At 37.2% G+C, this 26,125-nt stretch overlaps 1 protein-coding gene across 10 annotated transcripts in view; it reads right to left on the minus strand.

The window, feature by feature from the left end:
• The window catches only part of TEX9 (testis expressed 9), a 216,545-nt gene that overhangs the window by 42,546 nt on the left and 147,874 nt on the right, over nucleotides 1-26,125 (minus strand). For 9 of the 10 annotated variants that reach the window (XM_049706011.1, XM_049706012.1, XM_033436974.2 and 6 more), the window contains 7 exons: nucleotides 23,701-23,764; nucleotides 21,866-21,945; nucleotides 13,081-13,129; nucleotides 11,639-11,721; nucleotides 9,582-9,760; nucleotides 6,556-6,638; nucleotides 5,959-6,132 (listed from right to left, as the gene is read on the minus strand). In XM_049706011.1, the coding sequence (XP_049561968.1) occupies nucleotides 5,959-6,132; nucleotides 6,556-6,638; nucleotides 9,582-9,760; nucleotides 11,639-11,721; nucleotides 13,081-13,129; nucleotides 21,866-21,945; nucleotides 23,701-23,764 (712 nt within the window). Of the gene's footprint in view, nucleotides 1-5,958; nucleotides 6,133-6,555; nucleotides 6,639-9,581; nucleotides 9,761-11,638; nucleotides 11,722-13,080; nucleotides 13,130-21,865; nucleotides 21,946-23,700; nucleotides 23,765-24,946; nucleotides 25,053-26,125 lie in introns of all 10 variants that reach the window. The other variant, XM_049706015.1, reaches the window with a different exon arrangement.

The raw sequence follows: 26,125 nt of genomic DNA on the forward strand, positions 1-26,125 counted from the left end.
CGAAGGAGGAATGGATAAAGAAGATGTAATATACATATACAATGAAATATTACTCAGTCATAAGAAAGAACGAAATAATGCCATTTGCAGCAACATGGATGGACCTAGAGATTTTCATACTGAGTGAAGTAAGTCAGACAGAGAAAGACAAATATCATATGGTATCGCTTACATATGGAATCTAAAAAAAATGGTACAAATGAACCTATTTACAAAACAGAAATAGAGTCAGAGATGTAGAAAACACACTTATGGTTATCAAGGGGGAGAGGGGGCAGGATGGATAAACTGGGAGATTGGGATTGACATATACACACTAGTATATATAAAATAGATAAGTAAGAAAAACCTACCATATAGCCCAGGGAACTCTACTCAATACTTTGTAATGACCTATATGGAATAGAATCTAAAAAAGAATGGATTTATGTATATGTATAACTGATTCACTTTGCTGTACAGCAGAAAATAACACAACATTGTAAATCAACTATAATCCACTAAAAATTAATTTTAAAAAAAGAGTAGAATAATTATAGTCTCACACAAACACTGAGAACAAAACTGCAATTACTACACTAATGTTAGACAAAGTAGACTTTGGAACAAAGAGTATTATCAGAGATTTTTTAAAATAGTGTTTCACCATAAATGAAATGAAAAGACAACCCCTCAAAAGGGAGAACATATTTGCAAATGAAGCAACTGACAAAGGATTAATCTCCAAAATTTGCAAGCAGTTCATGCAGCTCAATATCAAAAAAACAAACAACCCAATCCAAAAATGGGCAGACCTAAATGGACATTTCTCCAAAGAAGATATACAGATTGCCAACAAACACATGAAAGAATGCTCAACATCAGTAATCATTAGAGAAATGCAAATCAAAACTACAGTGAGGTATCATCTTACACCAGTCAGAATGGCCATCATCAAAAAAATCTACCAAAAAAAAATCTACAAACAATAAATGCTGGAGAGGTGTGGAGAAAAGGGAACCCTCTTGCACTGTTGGTGGGAATGTAAATTGATACAGCCACTATGGAGAACAGTATGGAGGTTCCTTAAAAACTAAAAATAGAACTACCATATGACCCAGCAATCCCACTACTGGGCATATACCCTGAGAAAACCATAATTCCAAAAGAGTTCATGTACCACAATGTTATTGCAGCACTACTTACAATAGCCAGGACATGGAAGCAACCTAAGTGTCCATCGACAGATGAATGGATAAAGAAGATGTGGCACATATATACAATAGAATATTACTCAGCCATAAAAAGAGACGAAATTGAGTTATTTGTAGTGAGGTGGATGGACCTAGAGTCTGTCATACAGACTGAAGTAACCGTATGCTAACACGTATATATGGAATCTAAAAAAAAAAAAAAAAGGTCCTGATGAACCTAGGGGCAGGACAGAAATAAAGACGCAGACTTAGAGAATGGACTTGAGGACACAGGGAGGGGGACGTGTAAGCTGGGACGACGTGTGAGAGTAGCACTGACATATATACACTACCAAATGTAAAAGAGATAGCTAGTGGGAAGCAGCCGCATAGCACAGGGAGATCAGCTTGGTGCTTTGTGACCACCTAGAGGGGTGGGATGGGGGGGTGGGAGGGAGACGCAAGAGGGAGCGGATATGGGGATATATGTATACATACAGCTGATTCACTTTGTTATAAGGCAGAAGCTAACACACCAGTGTAAAGCCATTATACACCAATAAAGATGTTAAATAAAAGAAATATCAGGAAGGAAATTAGAAAATACTTTGAACTTAATGAAAATAAAAAGACAGTCTCAAATTTTGTGGGATGCAGATAAAGCAGCACTTAGAAGAAAATTTATAGCTTTAAATGCTTATGTGAGAAAAGAAGTAGAAAATCAATTATCTAAACTTCTGCTTTAAGAATCCTGAAAAATAAGAGCAAATTAAGCCCAAATAAGTATGAAGGAAATGCTAAAGATGAGGTTAGAAATCAATAAACAGAAAACTGACAAACAGTACAGAAAAACTAATAAAGTCAAATGCTGAATCATTGAAAAGTTCAATGAAATTGATAAGTATGTAACTAGACTGATTAAGAATAAAACAGAGAAGAGACAAATTATTAATATCAAGACTGAAATGGGGTCATTATCACAGATATTAAAAATGTAAATAAAAATATAATACCTGAATATTATGCCAGTAAATTTGACTACTTAGATGAGTTGGAAAAATTTCTTGAAAAACATAAATTACCAAAACTGACTCAAAAAGTTATGGAAAATCCAAATAGACTTATATACACTAATAAAATTCGTGGGCAGAGGCTTCTCAAATAGGATGAAAAAAGCACAAAACCACACACTGTGTGGTTTCGAAAGACACTGTTAAGAAAATTTAAAAGCCAATTCAGATTGGGAGAAACTATTCACAATACATATTCTTTCTAGCAAAGAAACTATATAAGGAAGCACAAAGAACTCTTACTACAACCCAATGTTTTTAAATTGGGCAAAAAATTTGAACATACACTTAACAAAAGAAGATATATGAACAGCCAATAAGCATATGAAAACATGCTCGAGATCAATAGTTATCAGGGAAATACAAATAAGCCTATACTGAGATACTACTTCTACCCCTCTAGAGTGGCTAATACTAAAATGACTGACAATATCAAGTGTTAAGTGAGGATATAGAGTAACTGGAACTCTCATACATTGCTATTGGGAATGAAAAACGGTACAATCACTTTAGAACATAGTCTGACAGTTTCTTAAAAAGTTAAACATATACTCTACATAATACTCAGAAGTTCTACTACTAGGTATTTAATCAACATCATGAATGATACTGAATGTGTCTACACAAAAACATGTATCTACACAAAAACTTGTACATGAAAATTCATAGTGGCTTTATTTTTTATAGTCCAAAGCTGGAAAAAACTCAAATTCCCATCAACTGGTGAACACATGAAATGTGTAAATCCATAAATAAATACCACTCAGCAATACAAGGGAATGAATCACAAAACAAGCAACAACACTGATGAACGTCAACATTATGCTGAAGAAGACAGATGCAAAGAAGTACATACTTAGGAATCCATCTATATGAAATTTTATACCAAGGAAAACAAATCTGTAGTAAAAGAATGCAAATCAGTGGCTGCCTGAGGCTATGATTAGACACTGGGGATTTATGGGGTAGAGACACAAAGGAAATTTGGGGGAGTGATGGAAAAATAAAATCCAAAGCTGGAGTAGAATGCTTTGTGGCCTCTCCCGTTGCGGAGCACAAGCTCCAGACGCGCAGGCTCAGCAGCCATGGCTCACGGGACTAGCCGCTCTGCGGCACGTGGGATCTTCCCAGACCGGGGCATGAACCAGTGTCCCCTACATCGGCAGGCGGACTCTCAACCACTGCGCCACCAGGGAAGCCCTCTGTTTTTCTATTTTAAAAATGACTTCATCTGTTAGAATCAGCAGCTAAAATAAGTTAATATACATAACAATGTTTTAATAGTTGGTTTTTGCAGGTTTACAGAAGCAGCTACTTAAGCTCTGTTTTGCATTTCTGTGAACTGTACACTAGGTTTGTTTCTAGAGATATAAAAAATGAATTAGTAAGAAAGATTCAATCTTGAGTTTCACATAATCCAGGAGAGTTATGTTATGCCTCTGGCTGGTAGGTAGATAGGAATTCAAGCTGAGAAGCTCAGAGCCAGTGCAAATTTTCATAAAAATCTTCAGCTAGTCAGTGTATCATAATGCCCTAGTACATTCACTGTGAACTAAAAGTTTCAAATATTAATTCTAAATAACGAGATTTTAGAACAGCTGTGTGTTTAAGTCTATTTAATTCTGGGGAGTTGGAGAAAGAGTCTACGTGATTTACAGAGTCAGATAAACAGAGTTTGAATCCTGCTCTGCCATTCCTGTTTGACCTTAGGCAATTTGCTTATCCTCTCAGACTCAGTTTCCCTTTTGTAAAATGTGTTTTACCTGGCAGGTAACACTCAAAAAATGTTAGTTCCTTTTCTGCCCAAATGAAAGTAGAGTTATAATCAATGTGGTCCTTTGAGAATATTAATCTTTTGACAGGGTACAGAATACCGTGGATAAGAAAAAGAGAAAGGACATAAAATAACCAGTGAGAAGCATTCAGAAGTAAGATAATAATAGCCTGAACTAAGAAGTGGCAATGGGAATTGAAAAGAAGAGATGAATGAAAACATTTAGAAGAAAGAAAACACAGGATTGGGTATGAGAGCTAAGAACAAGAAAAGAATCAAAGATGCAGGCAAGTTATGTGGACTAGAGCAGTGACATGACCACAGCTTGGATGGATGATGACAAATGGTAAGGTGACAAATTAAAATAGTTGTTTCCCAGATATTACAGCTTGTTTTTTCTTAGACCACTTGCCTTTATTTCTTAGAGCAATAGAAACATAGTACAAACTATGTACGTAATTTTAAATTTCCTAGCAGTCACTTTAAGAAGAAATACTTAAAATAAATTTTATTACTGTATCTCACTTATCCCAGTATATCCAAAATATTATCATTTCAACATGTAAACATTAAAATATTAATGAGATTTTGCATCATTTTTCGTATTTAATCTTCAAAATTTGATGTTGATTTACACTTACAGCACGTTACAAGTTGGAATAGCCACATATGAGTGGCTACCATTTTTGACAGCACAGGCTTAGACTATTAGATACTATAATTAATTTTTCTTTCCAGATGAGAAGGTCAACAAAATGTGGAATACCCATTCAATGTTACAGTCAACAATAAAAAGGAACAGACTACAACATGGATGAATCGCAAATGCATTATGCTAAGTGATTGGACTCAGGAAGCTACTATGTAATTCTATTTATATGACATTCTGGAAAAGGCCAAAATATAAGAATCAAAAACAGATCAGTGGTTGCCTGAGGTTGGGAGTAGGGAGAGGACTTGACTAAATTCACAGAGAAATTTTTTGGTATGATGAAAGTGCTCTGTATCTCAATTATGGTGATGGCTATGTGACTATGCATTTGTCAAAATTCATAAAAGAACTGTATAGAGTCATCCCTCAGTATCCACAGGGGATTGATACCACCAATCTAACGTGTGTTGGTAGGATGTGGAGAAATTGGAACCCTTATATACTGCTGGTAGAAATGTAAAAATGGTATAGCTGGTTTGGAAAACAGCCTGCAGTTCCTCAAAAGGTTAAATGTAAGGTTATAATTTACCAATTCTACTCCTAGGTATATACCCAAGAAAAACAAAAACATATATCTACACAAAAACTTGTACATGAATGTTCACAGCAGCATTATCCAAAACAGCCCAAAAGTAGAAACAACCCAAATGTCCATCAACTGATAAACAGATAAATAAAATGTATTACATCCATATACTCTATAAAAAAGAATATTACTCTATAAAAAGCAATGGAGTGCTGATGCACGCTACAATGTTCATGAACCCTAAAAACAATACTTAAAGTGAAAAATGTTGGTTACTAAGTATCACATACTGTATGATTCTACATATACAGAAATGTCCAGAATAGGCAAATCTATCAAGACAGAAAATAAATGAGAAGTTGCCTAGGGCTGGAGGAGATTAGGGGAAGAGGATAGAGGTACTGAGGCTAAAGGGTATGGGGTGACATTTTGGGTGATGAAAATATTCTAAACTTGAGAGTGGTGATGGTTGCACAACTCTGTGAATACACTAAAAGCTACCAAATTGTATAAAGGGTGAGATGTTTGTGAATTATATCTCAATAAAGTTGTTAAAAAATACTCTCCTAATAATGGGGGAAGAGTTTTTAGTATATACTAACAAAATAACTAAACAATGAAAAGTGGTATCTATGCAAACATGTAACTTATATGTTTTTGTGCATCTTTGGCATTAGATTAGGAAAAAATAGCAAAATTATTACCCTTTCTACTGAAGACAACTGTTGCTGTAATCCATCACATTTCTTGCTTGCTTCTTCAAAAAGAGTTTTATACTTTTCTGTTTGAGACTGTTGCAAATTAATTGTCCGCTGCTGTCTCATACAATCTCCTTCAGAATTTTTCAGTTGAGACTTTAAATCCTGAATTTCATCCTCCTATAGTTATGAAATTATAGCTTATATGGAAAAACATACATGATTTGGTATCAAAACATAAAGCAGAAAACATAAAGGAGCTTCGCATGATCTTTGGTGAGATATTTACACCGATTTCACTAAGAAAAACGAGTTACATTCTATTTTCATCCTCAAAATGGAAGACAGATGTTTTATTTGCACTTAATAGCTTACGCTTGTAAGTCTAATACACAGCATTCTAATTGCTGGCAAGTATTTAAAATTCTTCAGCTCTGTGAAAATTCAACATCTCAGAATAAAGTTCAGTATTTAAATTTCTGAATTTAAAAGTTAACTGTGAATTATACTTCAATGAAGCTATTTTTAAAATAAAATTGAAAAATGCTCCTAAAATGACTTTGAATATTACAGCATTTATTCTGAAAGGTTTTAAAAACTTACCTTTTTATTGCATTCACATACAACATTATCCAATTCCTCCTGCATAACATGGAGTTTGGCCTTCAGAAATCTGATCTGTGCTTCTGTGTCAATTTAATAATAATATTTATTGTCTTTCACTGAATCTAAGATGCCATCAATTGTAAGACAGACTATTATTTTATGAGGGAAAAAAAGGCTCAAGATGGGAAGTCTAATAGTCTCTCTAATAGGAGATCCCTGTTTGGGAACACTCAAGACACTACATACCCCTAATGTAGAGGTAAATGAAAAATCCATCCAACAGAAAGGAACTGTTACACTGGAACCAAGTAAAGAAAGAGGAGAAAAACAAAAACTTTTCCTGAGAATCGGAACCACAAGCCAAGTACTCACATAAGTTTGCAGACTGAATTCATACTTACCCAGGTGGTTCGAAACACCTCAAACAGAACTTAAAGTGGTCTCAGATCGGTAATGTCCCCAGGTGTTTGGCAGAAGCAAACACAGGTCTAGCAAAACTCAACTTCAATCCCAGCCATTGTAATTATAAAATGCCACTGACTGTAATACACATCCCAATTGCACAGATGTTAAAATGTAGTGACGTGTCTGAGAGGCAAAAAAATGCACTAATACCTTACTACCGAAGCTTTCTCCCACAAACCCCTCACGAACATCTACCTTTGGTATTGCTATCAAAAGTTCTTTATTCAATAATATCAGTAAATCTCTGAGGGTTTTAGGCCTATAAAAGTAAATAAAGTAAAAACTGAACTTAGAATTCACTCATAATTCATTCAATCATTCATTAAAAAGATATACATCAGGACTTCCCTGGTGGCACAGTGGTTAAGAATCCGCCTGCCAATGCAGGGGACATGGGTTCAAGCCCTGGTCTGGGAAGATCCCACATGCCGCGGAGCAACTAAGCCCATGCGCCACAACTACTGAGCCTGTGCTCTAGAGCCTGCAAACCACAACTACTGAGCCCACATGCCACAACTACTGAAGGCCACGTGCCTAGAGTCCGTGCTCCACGAGAGAAGCCACCGCAATGAGAAGCCCACGCACTGCAACGAAGAGTAGCCCCCACTCGCCGCAACTAGAGAAAGCCCGTGCCCAGAGGCAAAGACTGAACGCAGCCAAAAATAAATAAATTAAAAAAAAAAAAAGATATACATCAAGTCTCTACTATGTTCCAGGCATAATACGGATATTATAAGACAAGGTTTGCCCTCATGGGACTTATCTTGAGTAAACACTCTGAATAGCCTCTGAAAGTTATTAGGACAAATTCCACAGAGCACAATAAATCTCCACACATACTTCCTGTTTCAAAGCTCTTCTTATGAAGTCCCCTGTGTTACATGGAGCCAATGAACAATGGCTGGCTCTAACCCCACCTAGCTTCTTCCAGCCTCAACTCTCCTTCTAGCTTCTCATGTAACTCCAGGTTAGCAGAGGACAGAAGGGAAACAATAAACTTAAAAGTGTGAGGTTTGCAGTAGTTGGTCTCTAGGGGGAAAGAAGGAAGAAGCAACGGGAGAGCATGACTTTCCGCATCTCTTTTTCTCCCCAACTCTAACCCCGGTAGTATCATCAAGGATTTGAGTGCTCTGTCTCTGTTGGTCCACAGCATTAACCTCCCCAACCATCCCACTCCAACTTTAGTCTTATAAAAGTCTGTGCTCCTAAACTACTTTTTTATTGTTTCCTCCCACACATAACCCAGCCATTCTAGGCAATCATGTGGAATTAGTGAAAATTCCCCTAAAAGGGGAGACACCTTGGCCAAAGATTCTGAAAAGGGAAGACAGGGATGCAAAGAGGTCATTCAGCAATAAGAAAAAAAGCAGTAATTTAAGGTAGTCTGTGCTGGTTCCCATACTGGGAGGAGGACCTTTGTTAACAAGGCTATGGGTGACTGTAAACTGAGGAACAGCCAACATCTGACCATTGCATCCCTGAAGGTATCTTAACAGAGGCATGAAGGTTAACTCTTTGCTTCACTTACCTTCGTTCCTAACAATTAGCCCCAGAAAGCTTGGATAGGCCAGTAAACGTAATAAATGCATAAATGAATTAATCTGCGTTTATGACTAACTAGCATGTAGCACAATAATTACACATGTAAATCGTTGTGATTTCCACAGAATCAGAGAATTTTAAGGGTAAACTTCGTGATCATTTAATACAAACTGCTTCATTTTCAAGTGAAGAAATTGCTATTACAGAGAGGCTAAAGCAGTTTGTCTGAACCTACAATTAATTATAGTTCAGCATTAACTGTTCATATACACTCGACTGTCTTTTTTTAAATTTATAATAGCATAGGTGGCTCCTCATAAATTCAACAATTTTAGAGGCACTACTGGTAACTAACATGTTTCTGATGATTTAGACTAAGTATTATTTTTCTAGCGGTATGCAGAGAATGAATTTATAAGAAAGAAAATAATATTCATTAGAAAATTCATTATTTTACCTGATACTACATCAATAATTCATTTATCCTTTAACATGTGTTGATTTAACACACAATAAAGAGAATTCAGTAACACTAAATGGAAGGAATTCAAAGAAATATGGTTTTTAAAAATTTATTTCAATGTTTTAATGCTAAGCTATGGGGCATTTAACTTATTTGAAAAGTGGTCAATGAAACCAATACCAGAGAGTTCTTTTTTTTTTTCTTTTCTCTCTTTCTCTTTTTTTTTTTTAGCCACACCACACGGCTTGTGGGATCTTAGTTCCCCGACCTGGGATTGAACCCAAGGCCACGTCAGTAAAAGCACCAAGTCCTAACGACTGGACCACAAGGGAACTCCCCACATAGTTCTTTTTAATTTTACTTTTTATAATGGAAAACATCAAACATATACAACAGTAGTGAGATGAGTTCAATGAAACCCTAGTCACCCATCATCCATTTTCAACAATTATTGACTCAAAACCAATTTTATTTCATTAAACAAATGCAAGACATCACTACATTTTCTAAATAATTGTGATATAAGGATAAAAATAAACAAAAAACCACCTACCTGTTCCAATGTCTTCACTAACACCACAAAAAATACCATCATCTATATAATTAGGTAAGCCTTCTTCTTCCAGTTGCCCTTCAATTTTGCTAATTGTTTTTGCAAGAGAAAAGTCTGAGAAATCCTCTGGAATGGCAACATCGCTGGCAGTTTGTACATCAGAGTATTTCAATTTTACTCTAAAAAAACCACATATAGGCACATTATATATTATATACATATAATAAAAAAGGAGATATGACTCCCAATATGACCTTTATCCAAATAAAAAAGCAGATCAAAATTATTATAAATTTTAAATTTATGATGAAATCTACAATTGATACTTTCAAGGACTATATTACAAGAGACTTAATAGACTTTCAGTCTTTATGAATCACACAACCACTGAGCTAGAGGAGGATTTATGAGGCCACTTAGACATGGCCAGTGTAAAATATTAATAAACAGAAGCCTCAATTTAACAGTCAGCAGACCAGAAGGGGGAGCTCTCACACCCTGAGACAACAGCAGAGCCCCACGGTGTGAAGGAAGGCTCCTCTTCACTCCTGGCAACAAGTCAGGTAATGAAAAACCTTTGTTTACTCTAGCCCTCCCAACTTCCTTTTTCCTTCTATAAAAGAGTTCTCCTTGCCTTGCTGTGTGCAGACTTGCACGTGGCTCGCCATCATTTCAGACCCTGAAGTGCAATATTCTGCTGATCCCGAATAATCCCATTTTTTTTGCTGGAGAATTATGTGTTCTAGGTCAACACTCCCAAACAAGTGAACATCAAAACTAAGAGTACTGAACTTGGCCTCCTAGGTGAAATCCAGCCTGTGGCTTTTAATTTTACATGCTGCTGGAGTAGAACTGTACAATTTGATATCACTCTAGTCATAATTCTGCAAACACTGAAGAATAATACCTCTTAAGAAAGAATTACAGAGTGAACAGTTCTTAGCTCAAACTCATTTTTCCACCTAAAAAAACATATTTTAAGCAGGATCAAAGTTTACCAAAAGTTGATTTTTTTTTTCTTTAATGAAGAGAGAAATATGAAATGAAAGTCACTTCTAATGGCGTTGAGGAATGGGCCTAATCCATCAAGTTTGCTTCCGAAAGCCTTACTTTTAACGTTTTACTTACTTTAAAGCCTAACTTACTTTTAACACATAAGCAAATGCTTTAGAATTCTTTTGGAAAAAGAACCTTTTATTTAAAAAGTAAACTTGAAGTCTGAAAATAAGATAACCCTTTCCAGTTATGTATGTATATACAGTACTGATGTATGTACAGTACTTATGTATGTAACATATGTTCTCTTCTATCAATTTTAGTTTTATTCTTCCTTATCCTTTCACCCTATTTTTTGTCTCTTTTGTTCAAAAAACAAAAATTTTACTTAGCCAATTAAAAGACACAAGGATTAATAAGAATTCTTCTAGAATTATAATGCAATTATCAGTTTGGGTAAGCAATAGACATAAATTTAACAATTTACTGTGAATTAGAAGCTGGTTGGTACCATCCACTGCAGGTGTGACCCTCCTTTTCTAGAAGGTCTACTATCCTAAAGAACCTCTTGGGTCCCCTTTTTATGCTTAAAGTACTAAAAACAGTCTTGAATTCTTTCTCACCAAAAACAATAGAATGTAAATTATAACTATACTATAGTTTTATTGAGAGCATGCCAAAATCATTCTGTATCTCAATGTATACAATATACAATAATGCATGGTGTTCAAAAAGTATAAGTCTATTTGAGAGAACTAGGCAGAGAAAGACATCTAGGTTCTAGTTTCTGATCAAAGAAAATATCTAGCTAAAAATAATGTTTAAAAAATTTGAAATCTGGCAATTTTGCTTAAGAGAACAATACAAAATGTTCATTAACTGTTGCAAGACATTTCTGATTAGAAGATGTTTTAAATTATTAAATGTGGAGAAGAAATACAGAGTACAATTTTGTATATTTTGGGTATAAAAAGATCTAGAGAAACAGATCTTATTAAGAACAATGATAGTATAAATTATAAAATTTTTTAAAAAGTAATACTTTAAAAACTGTACTATACCTTGAATTTGATTTCCTTCCTTTACTTGCAGAGTGTAATTTGTTTTGAACTTTGTTTATTGGATCAACGTTGTTGGTCTTTGGCTACATGAAAAGAATTTAAATGATTAATTAATTAGACTCTAATCACTTGCCAAGGAAGGCAACTGTGTAATACACAGAATTGCTAGATTGCTACACAGAAGAATTCCTATTTTCAGAGAATTAATCAAATTATATTTTAAGGAATCCAAAATTGTATACCTGGAAAAGACCTAGTTATTACTAGGACCAAGAGATTTAAAGACAAGAAAATGAGTCCCAAAGATTCAAGGATGTTCAACTAGTTAGTGGAATGTTAAACTGGATGTTCTGATTCACAGAATTTAATTCTCCTCACCAATTATTCTTCAGATAGGCCTCCACGCATACTATTCCTTAGGTCTAGATTCCCATGGGTAGGGAATTTGTACATCCCAGTGTGCCCAGCACCTGGACTAGTGATCTCTACACACTGTAAATATTTAAATGAATGAATAAACCTTCCCAATCACCTTCTTTGTATATGAATACTTTTCTTTTTCAGATCTTCTAATCTAGTGAATTTGGGCTTTGGAGAGAAAACTTAATTTCACTTAGAATTTTTCCAATGTATCTCCAAATTGTTCAGTGAAGTTATGAGACAAAAAAGGACTCAATTCATTTTACGAGCAACATTTCATAAAGACATCCCTTCTGAATATCAAGGCTAATATTCTATTTCTAGCTGTTACTGGAAGGCGTGCTGTGGGCCCTAGGACCTGCTCCCTTCAAGCTAGTGGGAGGCTGGTGGGTCTGGTTGCCTCTACCCCATAGGCCAGTGCACTGTTACAGGGTAGAGGCAACCAGGTGTGGGGGAAGGGTGCTCAGCCAGAATCAGCCAGAGTGCACCAGGTGAGCATCCTGGGTCTTGTAGACAACAGGCAAGCCTGGCAAATACGAAAGCATCTTCCAGGGCAGCGCGGGAAGCAGGCAGGTTGGGGCTGAAGTGCCCACAAGGGGAGCACGGAGAAGCCCAAGGAAAGGGGGTAGGAAGGAGGGAGAGGAAGCCGCTTGTGGGGTAGCGGGGATGCACATCCAGCTTCGTGAGCCCAAGGGGTGGGGTGCTTCTGGGGTTTGGGTTTCTTTTTCAGAGGGGCTGAGGCCGGCAGAGCTGGCCTGGGGAGCCCTTTGGGGGAGGGCCTGCCTGCCCCTTCTTTCCAGAAATGTTGCAGGAGTGACATGTGCCAGCTGCCCACTCATAGGCAGGGGCCCTGGAGTTCTTGTGACTCAGGAAAAGCATTTTAAAGAAAACACCCCCTACCCCACCTGCAATAAACACAATAAAAGTGAGAATAATAAATACCAAAAAAAGAGAGAGAAATCTAAAAAACAACCTAAATTCTACAGAATATAATCACATTCACAAAAAGTTTGATTTCTTACCTTAGTTTCTGAACGTAAATCAACTGTCCCTTCAGACAATAATGGATGTCTACAGAAAAAAAGTAAACACCATATGTTAATAATAAATGATACTAAACCGAGACATATTAAAACTAATTATTAATTAATTAATTGTAGTTTGGATCTCAGTGAAATTACATACCATCTGTAAGTCCTTAGGCAATCTATTGAACTTCTCTAAGCTTCAGTTTCCTCATTTTTTAAAATGAGGACAGTAATATTTATTTCAAAATAATACTTTGAGAATTAAATGAGATAAAATAGGTAAAAGGTTTACATTGTGTCTGACTGGCATAAGCCCCCAATTATTAGTATTTTATAACTTACCTTATTCTTCAAATTATAGATTTCTAATACCTACACGTAAAAAAAATTATATAATAACAGATCCACATACACTCTCCAAGAAAAATGGCATTCTCCCGATTTCAAGCTATTATACAAAGCTATACTAATCAAAACAGTATGGTATAGGCATGAAAACAGACACATAGATCAATGGAGCAGAATACAGAGCCCAGAAATAAACTCACTCATATAAGCTCAATTAATTTATGACAAAGGAGCCAAGAATATACAAAGGGGAAAGGATAGTTTCTTCAGTAAATAGTGCTGGGAAAAATGGACAGCCACGTGTAAAAAAAAGAAAGTGGACTGTTATCTTACATCATACACAAAAGTAAACTCAAATGGATTAAACATTTGAATGTAAAACCTGAAACCATAAAGCTCCTAAAAGAAAAATATAGGTGGCTAGCTCCTTGACATCAGTCTTAGTGATTATCTTTTTGGATTTGACACCAAAACCAATGGCAACAAAAGCAAAAATAAACACATGGGACTACATCAAACTAAAAAGCTTCTGCACAGCAAAGGAAAGCACCAACAAGACTAAAGGTAACTTACTGAATGGGACAAAATATTTGAAAATCATGTATCTGATAAAGGATTACTATCAAAAATATACTTAAAAAACTCATAAAAGTCAATTAAAAAAAACCCAACAAACAATTGGATTTAAAAATGGGCAAAAGTGGAAGAGACGTTTTCCCAAGAGGACAAATAGATTGCCAACAGATGCATGAGAAGAAACTCAACATCACTAATCATCAGGGAAATGTAAATCAAAACCACAATGAGCTATCACTTCACACCTGTAAGAATGGCTATTATCAAAAGATAAGAGATAACAAATGCTGGCAAGGCTGTGGAGAAAAGGGAACCCTTGCACACTGTTGGTGGGAACATAATTTGGTACACCCTCTATGGAAAACAGTATGGAGGTTCCTCAAAAATTAAAAACAGAGTGGGGAGGAGTCAAGATGGCAGTGTAGAAAGACGCAAAGTTAGCATCTCCCTACAACTAGGGTGCCTGCCGACTGCTGGTGGGGGACTCTGACCCCCAAGATGGGAGGAACCCCAGAGTGAGCTGGTAGGATGTAGGGGGACAGAGGTGGGAGGAGAAGTGGAGGCCAGACAAGATCAGTGCCCGAGTGCAGGGAGATCACGAGAGGCAGCTGGGAGGGACTCTCTGGGAAGAGGAAGAGTGGGAGAGGAGTGGAGGGTGATCACCTGGCCCACTCAGGCCAGGGAGCCTGCTGAGCTCCCAGGCCGATCCCCTGCCCTCCAAGCCCCCTCCAGGCTGTGTGGGTCCTTGTGGGCATAGGAGGAAGGCCAGGGAGATCAGGAGAGGCAGGTGGGAGGGGCCCTGCAGGAGGCACCCTGCAGGAAGAGCAGGAGAGGAGTTGATGGCATTTGCCCCACCCACTTGGGCCCAGGACACCTGCTGGGCTCCCAGGCCAATCCTCTGCCCTCCAAAGCCCCACTCCAGGTCACGTGGGTCCTTAGGGGCATAGGAAGGAGGCCAAGGGGAGAACAGTAGAGGCACGTGGGAAGGGCCCTCCAGGAGGAGCAGAGGGCAACTGCCCCGCCCACTTGGGCATGGGAAGCCTGCTGAGATTCCAGGCTGGTCCCCTGCCCTCCAAGGCTCCCCCTTCCCCGCCTGGCCACGTTGGTCCCGGGGGCATAGGAGGGAGGCCGGGGAGATCAGGAGAGGCAGGCAGGAGGGGCCCTCCCAGACCCCAGACTGGAGGAGCAGGAGAGGAGAGGAGAAGAGGGTGTTTGGGCTGCTCAATCGAGCTCAGGAAGCCTGTTGGGCTCCCAGATGAGGTCCCCTGCCCTCTGAGATCAGAGGTGGGGGTCATGCCTGGGCCCCTTTTGTTCCTTGAACCTAAGCCACCCCCCTCAGCCCCCAGGGCCCTTTCCAGCCCTGTGGGTCCTGAGCACTGGCCCTACCCACTGCCCAAACCTCACCCTTGCTTAGGCCCTGCTTTCCACAGTCAAGGCCTTCCCCCCCACTTTTTTCTTTTCTTTTCCCTCCTCCTCTTTTTACTATTGTGGTACTGATGTACCTTCTGGTTGTTGATTCATCTATATATATTTTTTTATATTCTTCCTAACATATCTGTTAGTTTCCTAGTCTGATTTTATCTTTTACTTTGTTATTGTTCTTTTTTTTCTTTTCTGCCCCAGGTGGCTTGTGGGATCTTGGTTCATGAACCCGGGGTCAGGCTGAAGCTCCTGTGGTGGGAGCTCTGAGTCCAAACCACTGCACACTAACAGAGAACCTCAGACCCCAGGGAACAGTGATCCGAGTGAGGTCTCTTGGAGTTCATCATCTCAGCATCAAGACCCAGCTCTACCCAAAAGCCTACAAACTCCAGTGTTGGAAGCCTCAGGCCAAACAACCAGTAAGACAGGAACACAATCCCACTCATAAAAAAAAAAAAAATGGAACAGCAAAAAATATCACACAGATGAAGGAGCAAGGTAAAAACCTACAAGACCAAATAAAAGAAGAGGAACTAGGCAAGCTACATGAAAAAGAATTCAGAGTAATGACAGTAAAAATGATCCAGAATCATGGGAATAGAACGGAGGCATGGCCTGAGAAAATACAGGAAATGTTTAACAAAGATCCAGAAGAACTAAAGAACAACAAAGAGAGACGAACAACACGATAACTGAAATGAAAAATACACTAGAAGGAATCAAAAACAGAATAACTGAGGCAGAAGAATGAATAAGTGAGCTGGAAGACAAAATGGTGGAAATAACTGCCGAGGAGCAGAATAAAGAAATAAGAATGAAAACAACGGAAGACAATCTCAGAGACCTCTGGGACAACACTAAACACAGCAACATTTGAATTATAGTGGTCCCAGAAGAAGAAGAGAAAAAGAAAGGGTCTCAGAAAATATTTGAAGAGATTATAGTTGAAAAATTCCCAAACATGGGAAAGGAAATAGTCACCCAAGTCCGGGAAGCACAGAGAGTCCCATATGGGATAAACCCTAGGAAAAACACACCAAGACACATATTAATCAAAATAACAAATATTAAATACAACAAAAAATATTAAAAGCAACAAGGGAAAAACAAATAATAACATACAAAGGAACCCCCATAAGGTTATCAGCTGATTTTTCAGTGGAAACTCTGCAGGCCAGAAGGGAGTGGCAGGATATACTTAAAGTGATGAAAGAGAAAAACCTACAACCAAGATTACTCTATCCAGCAAGGATCTCATTCAGATTCAATGGAAAAGTCAAAAGCTTTTCAGACAAGCAAAAGCTAAGAGAATTCAGCACCACCAAACCAGCTTTACAACAAACACTAAAGAAACTTCTCTAAGCAAGAACACAAGAGGAGAAAAATACCCACAAAAACAAACCCAAAACAATTAAGAAAATGGTAACAGGAACATACATATTGATAATAACCTTCAATGTAAATGGATTAAATGCCCCAACCAAAAGACACAGACTGGCTGAATGGATGCAAAAACAAGACCCATATATATGCTGTCTACAAGAGACCTATTTCAGACCTAGGGACACATACAGACTGAAAGTGAGGGGGTGGAAAAAGATATTCCATGCAAATGGAAATCAAAAGAAAGTTGGAGTAGCAATTCTCATATCAGACAAAATGGACTTTAAAATAAAGATTATTACAAGAGACAAAGAAGGACACTACATAATGATCAAGGGATCATTCCAAGAAGATACAATAATTATAATTGTTTATGCACCCAACTTAGGAGCACCTCAGTACATAAGGCAAATGTTAACCATGAAAGAAGAAATCGACAGTAACATAATAACAGTAGGGGATTTTACACCCACTTATACCAATGGACAGATCATCCAAACAGAAAATAAATGAGGAAACACAAGCTTTAAATGACACAATACACCGGATAGATCTAATTGATATTTACAGAACATTCCACCCAAAACTGGCAGAATACACTTTCTTCTCAAGTGCACATGGAACATTCTCCAGGATATAGCACATCTTGGGTCACAAATCAAGCCTTGGAAAATTTAAGAAAACTGAAATTGTATCAAGCATCTTTTCTGACCACAATGCTATGAGATTGGAAATCAGTTACAGGAAAAAAACTGTAAAAAACACAAATACATGGAGGCTAAACAGTGCGCTACTAAATAACCAAGAGATTACTGAAGAAATCAAAGAAGAAATAAAAAATACATAGACACAAATGACAATGAAAACATGATGACCCAAAACCTATGGGATGCAGCAAAAGCAGTTCTAAGAAGGACGTTGAGAGCAATTCAATCTCACCTCAAGAAACAAGAAAAATCTCAAATAAACAATCTAGCCTACACTTAAAACAACTAGAGAAAGAAAAACAAAGAAAACCTAAAGTCAGTAGAAGGAAAGAAATCATAAAGATCAGAGTAGAAATAAATGAAATAGAAATAAAGAAAACAATAGCAAAGATCAATAAAACTAAAAGCTGGTTCTTTGAGAAGGTAAACAAAATTGAGAAAACCTTAGCCAGACTCATCAAGAAAAAAAGGGAGAGGATGCAAATCAATAAAATTAGAAATGAAAAAGGAGAAATCACAACTGACACTGCAGAAATACAAAGGATTATAAAAGACTACTACAAACAACTATATGCCAATAAAATGGACAACCACAAAGAAATGGACAAAATCTTGGAATGGAACAATTTCCCAAGACTGAACCAGGAAGAATTAAACAGACCTATCACAAGTAATGAAATTGAAACTGTAATTAAAAATCTTCCAACAAACAAAAGTCCAGGACCAGATGGCTTCACAGGTGAATTCTATCAAACATTTAGAGAAAGGCTAACACCCATCCTTCTCAAACTCTTCCAAAAAATTGCAGAGGAAGGAACACTCCCAAATTCATTCTACAAGGCCACCATCAGTGTGATACCAAAACCAGAAAAATATGCTACAAAAAAAGAAAATTACAGACCAATATCACTGATGAATATAGATGCAAAAATCCTCAACAAAATACTAGCAAACAGAATCCAACAACACAATAAAAGGATCATACACCATGATCAAGTGAGATTTAACACAGGGATGCAAGGATTCTTCAATATACACAAATCAATCAATGTGATACACTATATTAACAAATTAAAGAATAAAAACCATATGATCATCTCAATAGATGCAGAAAAAGCTTTTAAGAAAATTCAACACCCATTTATGATAAAAACTCTCCAGAAAGTGGGCCTAGAGGGAAGCTACCTCAACATAATAAAGGCCATATATGACAAACCCACAGCAAACATCATTCTCAATGGTGAAAAACTGAAAGCATTTCCTCTAAGATCAGGAACAAGACAAGGATGCCCACCCTCACCACTATTATTCAACATAGTTTTGGAAGTCCTAGCCACAGCAATCAGAGAAGAAAAAGAAATAAAAGGAATACAAGTTGGAAAAGAAGAAGTAAAACTGTCACTATTTTTTGATGACACAATACTATACATAGAAAATCTTAAAGATGTCACTGGAAAACTACTAGAACTAATCAATGAATTTGGTAAGGTTGCAGGATACAAAATTAACACACAGAAATCTCTGGCATTCCTATACACCAACAACAAAAAATAAGAAAGAGAAATTAAGGAAACACTCCCATTTACCATTGTCACAAAAAGAATAAAATACCTAGGAATAAGCCTGCCTAAAGAGGCGAAAGACTTGTACTCAGAAAAGTATAAAACACTGATGAAAGAAATCAAAGATGACACAAACAGATGGGGAAATATACCATGTTCTTGGATTGGAAGAATCAATATTGTGAAAATGACTATACTACCCAAAACAATCTACAGATTCAATGCAATCCCTATCAAACTACCAATGGCATTCTTCACAGAATTAGAACAAAAAATCTTACAATTCATATGGAAACACAAAAGACCCCGAATAGCCAAAGCAATCTTGAGAAAGAAAAACAGAGTTGGAGGAATCAGGCTCCCCAACTTCAAACTATACCACAAAGCTACAGTAATCAAGACAGTATGTTACTGGCAGAGAAACAGAAATACAAATCAATGGTACAGGATAGAATGCCCAGAGATAAACCCACACACCTATGGGCACCTAATTTACGACAAAGGAGGCATGAACATACAATGGAGAAAAGACAGCCTCTTCAATAAGTGGTGCTGGGAAAACTGGACAGCTACATGTAAAAGAATGAAATTAGAACACTACCTAACACCATACATAAAAATAAACTCCAAACGGATTAAAGACTTAAATATAAGACCAGACACTATAAAACTTTTAGAGCAAAACATAGGAAAAACACTCTTTGATATAAACCACAGCAAGATCTCTTTTGACCCACCTCCTAGAGTAACAGAAATAAAAATCAACAAATGGGACTTAATTAAACTTAAAAGCTTTTGCACAGCAAAGGAAACCATAAACAAAAAGACAACCCTCAAAATGGGAGAAAATATTTGCAAATGAAACAACAGACAAAGGATTAATCTCCAAAATATACAAACAACTCATGGAGCTCAATATCAAAAAAACAAACAATCTAGTTAAAAAATGGGCAGAAGACCTAAATAGACATTTCATCAAGGAAGACATACAGATGGCCAAGAGGCACATGAAAGATGCTCAACATCACTAATTATTAGAAAAATGCAAATGAAAACTACAATGAGGTATCGCCTCATGCTGGTCAGAATGGCCATTAACAAACAAGCTAGAAACAATAAATGCTGGAAAGGGTGTGGTGAAAATGGAACCCTTCTACACTGTTGGTGGGAATGTAAATTGATACAGCCACTATGGAGAACAGTATGGAGGTTCCCTAAAAAACTAAAAATGGAACTACCATATGACCCAGCAATCCCACTGCTGGGTATATACCCTGAGAAAACCATAATTCAAAAAGAGACAAGCACCACAATGTTCACTGCAGCACTATTTACAATAGCCAGGACATGGAAGCAACCTAAGTGTCCATCAAAATATGAATGGATAAAGAAGATGTGGCACATATATACAGTGGAATATTACTCAGCCATAAAAAGAAATGAAATTGAGTTATTTGTAGTGAGGTGTATGGACCTAGAGTCTGTCATACAGAGAGAAGTAAGTCAGAAAGAGAAAAACAAATACCGTATGCTAATGCATATATATAGATTCTAAAAAAAAAAAAAAAAATGGTACGGATGAACCTAGTTGCAGGGCAGAAATAAAGAGGCAGACATAGAGAATGGACCTGATGACATGGGGTAGGAGTGCGAAGCTGGGGTGAAGTGAGAGTAGCATCGACATATATACACTACTGAATGTAAAACAGTTGGCTGGTGGGAAGCAGCAGCATAGCACAGGGAGATGAGCTCGGTGCTATGTGATGACCTAGAGGGGTGCGATAGGGAGGATGAGAGGGAGGCTCAAGAGAGAGGGGATATGGGGACACATGTATGCATATGGCTGATTCACTTTGTTGTGCAACAGAAACTAACATGGTATTGTGAAGCAATTACACGCCAATAAAGATCTATTAAAAAAAAAAGAAAAAAGAAAAAATATATTAAAAAGACAACTGTCATATGATCCAGCAACCCCATTTCTGGGTATTTATCTGAAGAAAATGAAAACACTTATTTTTTTATATATATGCACCTCCATGTTCATTGCAACATTATTTACAATAGGCCAGATATGGAAACAACCTAAATGTCCATCAATGGATGAATGAGAAAAGAACATATGCTTTTATATATATATGTTAAAGTATTATATAAAATGATATTTATATATATATATAACTATTACTGAGCCATAAAAAAAGAATGAAATCTTGCCATTTTGACAACATGGATGGACCTCGAGGGCATTATGCTAAGTGAAATAAGTCAGAGAAAGACAAAGACAAATAAGTGATCTCACTTGTACGTGGAATCTAAAAACAGACAAATAAAAACAAGCCTATAGATACAGAGAACAGACTGATGGTTGCCAGAGGCTGGTTGGTTGGGAGCAGGCGAAATAGGTGAAAGGAGTCAAAGAGTACAAATTTCCAATTATAAAATAAGTAAGTCATGGGGATGTACTGTACAGCATGGAGACTATACTTAATAATACTAATGGCATATTTGAAAGCTGCTAAAAAATTAGATCTTAAAAGTTTTCATCACAGGGAAAAAAGATTCTGTAACTATGTATGGTAATGGATAGTAACTATACTTGCTGTGGTGACCATTTCACAATATATACAAATACTGAATCATTGTGTTGTACACCTAAAACCAATATAATGTTGTATGTCAAATATACCTTAATTTAAAAAAAAAAACAGAAAACAATCTTAAAGCATTTACCCAGTGAAAAGAAAAAATTTTTAAGGTGTTTGGGAATTTAAGTCTTACCTTAAACTGTAATCATCTTCCTCTTCATATGATTTAATTTGTGTTGAAATAGACTGAGATCGTACTTCTTGCTGATCTCTCTAGTTAAATAAAACAAAGTCATGTAGGAAAATAATGTACAAAACTAGGATATAGTCAAGTGCCTTTCTGATCATTAATTATTTCAGAGTTGTCCACAATTTCTATAAAATCAAAGCACAGAATTCTAAAAGCTATGGTATCAAAATAAGATCTGTAACAATGTAGTTTCACCCTTTCACTCATTCTTGGTTAAAAGAGTCAGTTCTAAGGCAAAATTGTAAGAATGCCAATGCCTTTACATGATCTTAGCTGACTCCTGCTTCCCAACTACGTTAGAGCTTCCATCTTCTGTAACATGCAAAGGAAATAAGGTTCACAAGAAGTGGAAACATAAATCCATTTAATGGATAGAAAAACTTGTCTCAAATCATAAAAACTTCAATGTTAAGACGACCACATAGAACTGAAAGTGCTAAAAATGAAGCACTAAGAGTGAAAGCTTTTGGAGAAGATGTATTAATATGAAAGTGAAAAAACAAAAATTCAATGTGGCAAAAGTTATATCCATTAGAGGACTCTGATCAGAATACATAATGAATCACTCACTCTAACATAACGTTGAGTTTCTGAACATTATTTTCAGAAAAATTATTTTCCTGCTCTTCAGACACTGACAAAAACTAAAAGATGTAATAAAATGTTTATTTTTTAGTAAAATATTTAATTACAAATGCAACTAGTAAATCTGTAACCATTATCTAAATATTCTCATTCCTAAACTAACAAATAATGATGGATCTAAGACATTAAAATATTGCCTATTCTTCCCTGCCCCCATCAACTCCAAAGTGGGGTGGGGGTGGGATTTAAATGAAAGAGAATTATAAATGAATTAGAATAAAAAATTTAAAAAGTTTGAAAGCAGCTACTTTATTCCTCTAAGGAATATTACTATATCCTATCAACTAATATTGGGAATGCTGATACTTAGGGAGGGATGCTTAAAGTAGGAATAACCAATTTGGTAGCCAGAATGGGGCAAATATGCTTACATTGTCTAGTGATGTAACCTCACTACATTTTTCCTGACTATAAATCTGATTATGGTCTAGCCCTAAGAATCTGAGTTATATCCAACTGCAGAGTTTAAGAAACGGATTACCATCTGAGCATTAATGGTAGTTGTTAACCTTTATTCAGCTTCTGTCCAGAGACCATTTTATTTCTATCCTTACTGAATTACCAGTACTAATTCTATATAGCTACTTGCAAATATTAATCTTAAAATAGTGGGAAATACTATTCAATATTAATGTTCCTATTAATTAGATGATTGGAATATCTAAATGGAAAACACTTTTTCAGTGGCTTTTAGAAAACGTGTGCTGGGCTTCCCTGGTGGCGCAGTGGTTAAGAATCCGCCTGCCAATGCAGGGGACACAGGTTCGAGCCCTGGTCCAGGAAGATTGCACATGCCGTGGAACAACTAAGCCCATGTGCCACAACTACTGAGCCTATGCTCCAGAGCCTGTGCTCCACAACAAGAGAAGCCACTGCAATAAGAAGCCCATGCACTGCAACAAAGACCCAATGCAGCCAAAAATAAATAATTTTTTTAAAAAAGTGTGCTTATCAAAAACATATACATGCATGTATACACATACTTATGCATATATTGATGTTCAATTTATGATAATTCACTGAGCTGAAAATTTATGCTTTGGGCACTTTTTTGTATGTATGTTACACATCAAATTAAAAAGTTAAAAAACTAGCACTTACATGGAATTACTATTAATTGTACATTCACTTACTATTACTTCCTCAGCTTGTCGAACCAGATCAGCCGTTTTTGCCTCTAATTCTGCATTTAAACGCCTAAAAGGAGAAAAAAATAATTGTGATAGACTGAAGATTGTAACACAAAAATAAAAGTAATTAAATTTCAATAACTACAATTTAGCTAATCAATAAATGCCAAAACATACACATGACCTTTTTATTTGAAAATTAACACAACTATTACGAAGCTTATCTCCAAATCCCCATGATCCTTCTTCTTTCTGGTGGAAGCTCAAACCATGTAACTCCTAGCCTCTCCCTGGCCATTACTTCAGGTGGAATGATTTATTTCGGAAGAATAAACTGGGTGGGTTCAACTCAGTTCCACTCTCCATGTTCTTGGGATCAACTCCAATTGGGAACAGGAGTGGGGTGGGGTGTGGAGGGGGCTGATTTCATCAGGGGTGTTCAGGTGACTGGGGAGGTATATCTGGGGTTTAGCGAGCAGACCTGAGGTGGCTCATACCTCAGCTACATACTTCAATATCAGCTTCATCAGGAATACAGGTGATTACTTTCACCTACACCTGCCACTCCTTTTTTTTTTTTCAATCTATTTGGAATCTAGCAAAGAACAGGAATACTATTTAGTCCCATTAAGACTGTAAGGATAGCAATGCCATTGCGGGAAACCGTTTTTAAAGAAAAAATTGCTCATCCTCCTACCACCATCATCCAATCATTTTTAAAATTCCCCTCTAATTTTCATATGTAGGCACACACACAATTTTGTACTGTTCTACCATAACAATACAGATGGAATATATTTATCTCTATATAATTTTTATAATTAGTGCCTTAAATGGCTAAGAAATATTCTAGAGTTGAAGTGAACATAATGTACTAAACTGTTCCCCCTGTTAGTTGAAGTCCCCTTCTCAGTTTTAAAGGTTAACATTATAATAAACAACTTCAAAAGCATGTAACTTTTAAATTCTATTCGTACATCACATTTCTAGACTATCTAGGCTCTTCTGAAGTTTTATGAAGAAAATATGCAGAGCAATTTTTTAAATGAGATACCTTGTTTTTTTAGATATGTGATTCAGAAGTACCACAAACCAGTGATGACTCCCACCCCCAGGAAGAAAAAAAGCAGTATCACATCCCTTCTTAAAAAAGTCTGATGTTTTAAGAAATATTTTTATATCTTAGGATAAGTTAATCAAAATAAAAATATCTAATAAAGACTTAAAGTTGTATTCAAGGTGGCTTTACCTGATTTTTCACATTTCCTTAACAAGAACCAATAGAGGTTTCTGGTCAATATAACAGGCTGAGATAAATCAAAAGGCTATTCTTCTGCTCCAAAACCCATAGAAATCTGGATAAAATATAATGAACGAAATATTGCTAAACTTAAACTTAGGCAGGGAAAATACCCTGGCACTAAAAATAAAGCAGCAACTAAAAATGAGAGCAGTAAACAGGAACAGAAGCCAAAACAGCTTAACAGCTAGAAACTGATGCACATGAGAGAGTCACGAAGGGCTACACCTGTGAACCACAGACCACAAAAACACTACCCATAACCTTAGGTGAATGGAAATGAAACTAGAGCCGTGTGTGGAAAAGATTCTCTTGTGAGTAATCAGAGCACATAGGAGTGTACTCCAAGTTCATCTTACCCAGATGGTACAGGGACACTATGCCAAAACTTTAATATAGTAAGTTGGATTAGAACCAGTGAAAACTCTGATAAGCTAATAAAGTTAAATGCAAAACCACACTTAGGGATTTACTCATCTAGAACAACTGCAACTCTCTCAGAAAGCAAACCCCACTAAAGATGTCTTCACAAAAGTAACAAATTGCATTAAGAAACAAGTGCCTGGACCGGGGTGGGAAGATGGCAGAAGAGTAAGACACGGCGATCACCTTCCTCCCCACAGAGACACCAGAAATACATCTACACGTGGAACAAATCCTACAGAACACCTACTGAACGCTGGAAGAAGACCTCAGACCTCCCAAAAGGCAAGAAACTCCCCCACGTACCTGGGTAGGGCAAATGAAAAAAGAATAAACAGACAAAGAATAGGGACGGGACCTGCACCAGTGGGAGGGAGCTGTGAAGGAGGAAAGGTTTCCACACACTAGGAAGCCCCTTCGCGGGCGGAGACTGAGGGTGGCGGAGGGGGAACTTCGAAGCCGCGGAGGAGAGCACAGCAACAGGGGTGCGGAGGGCAAAGCCGAGAGATTTCTGCACAGAGGATCGGTGCCGACCAGCACTCACCAGCCCGAGAGGCTTGTCTGCTCACCCGCCGGAGCGGGCGGGGCTGGAAGCTGAGGCCCGGGCTTCAGTTGGAGCGCAGGGGTTGGCGGCGTGAACACAGCCTGAAGGGGCTAGTGCGCCACGGCTAGCCGGGAGGGAGTCCGGGGAAAAGCCTGCACCTG

The sequence above is a fragment of the Orcinus orca genome, chromosome 2 (assembly GCF_937001465.1).
Source record: "Orcinus orca chromosome 2, mOrcOrc1.1, whole genome shotgun sequence".
NCBI lineage: Eukaryota > Metazoa > Chordata > Mammalia > Artiodactyla > Delphinidae > Orcinus > Orcinus orca.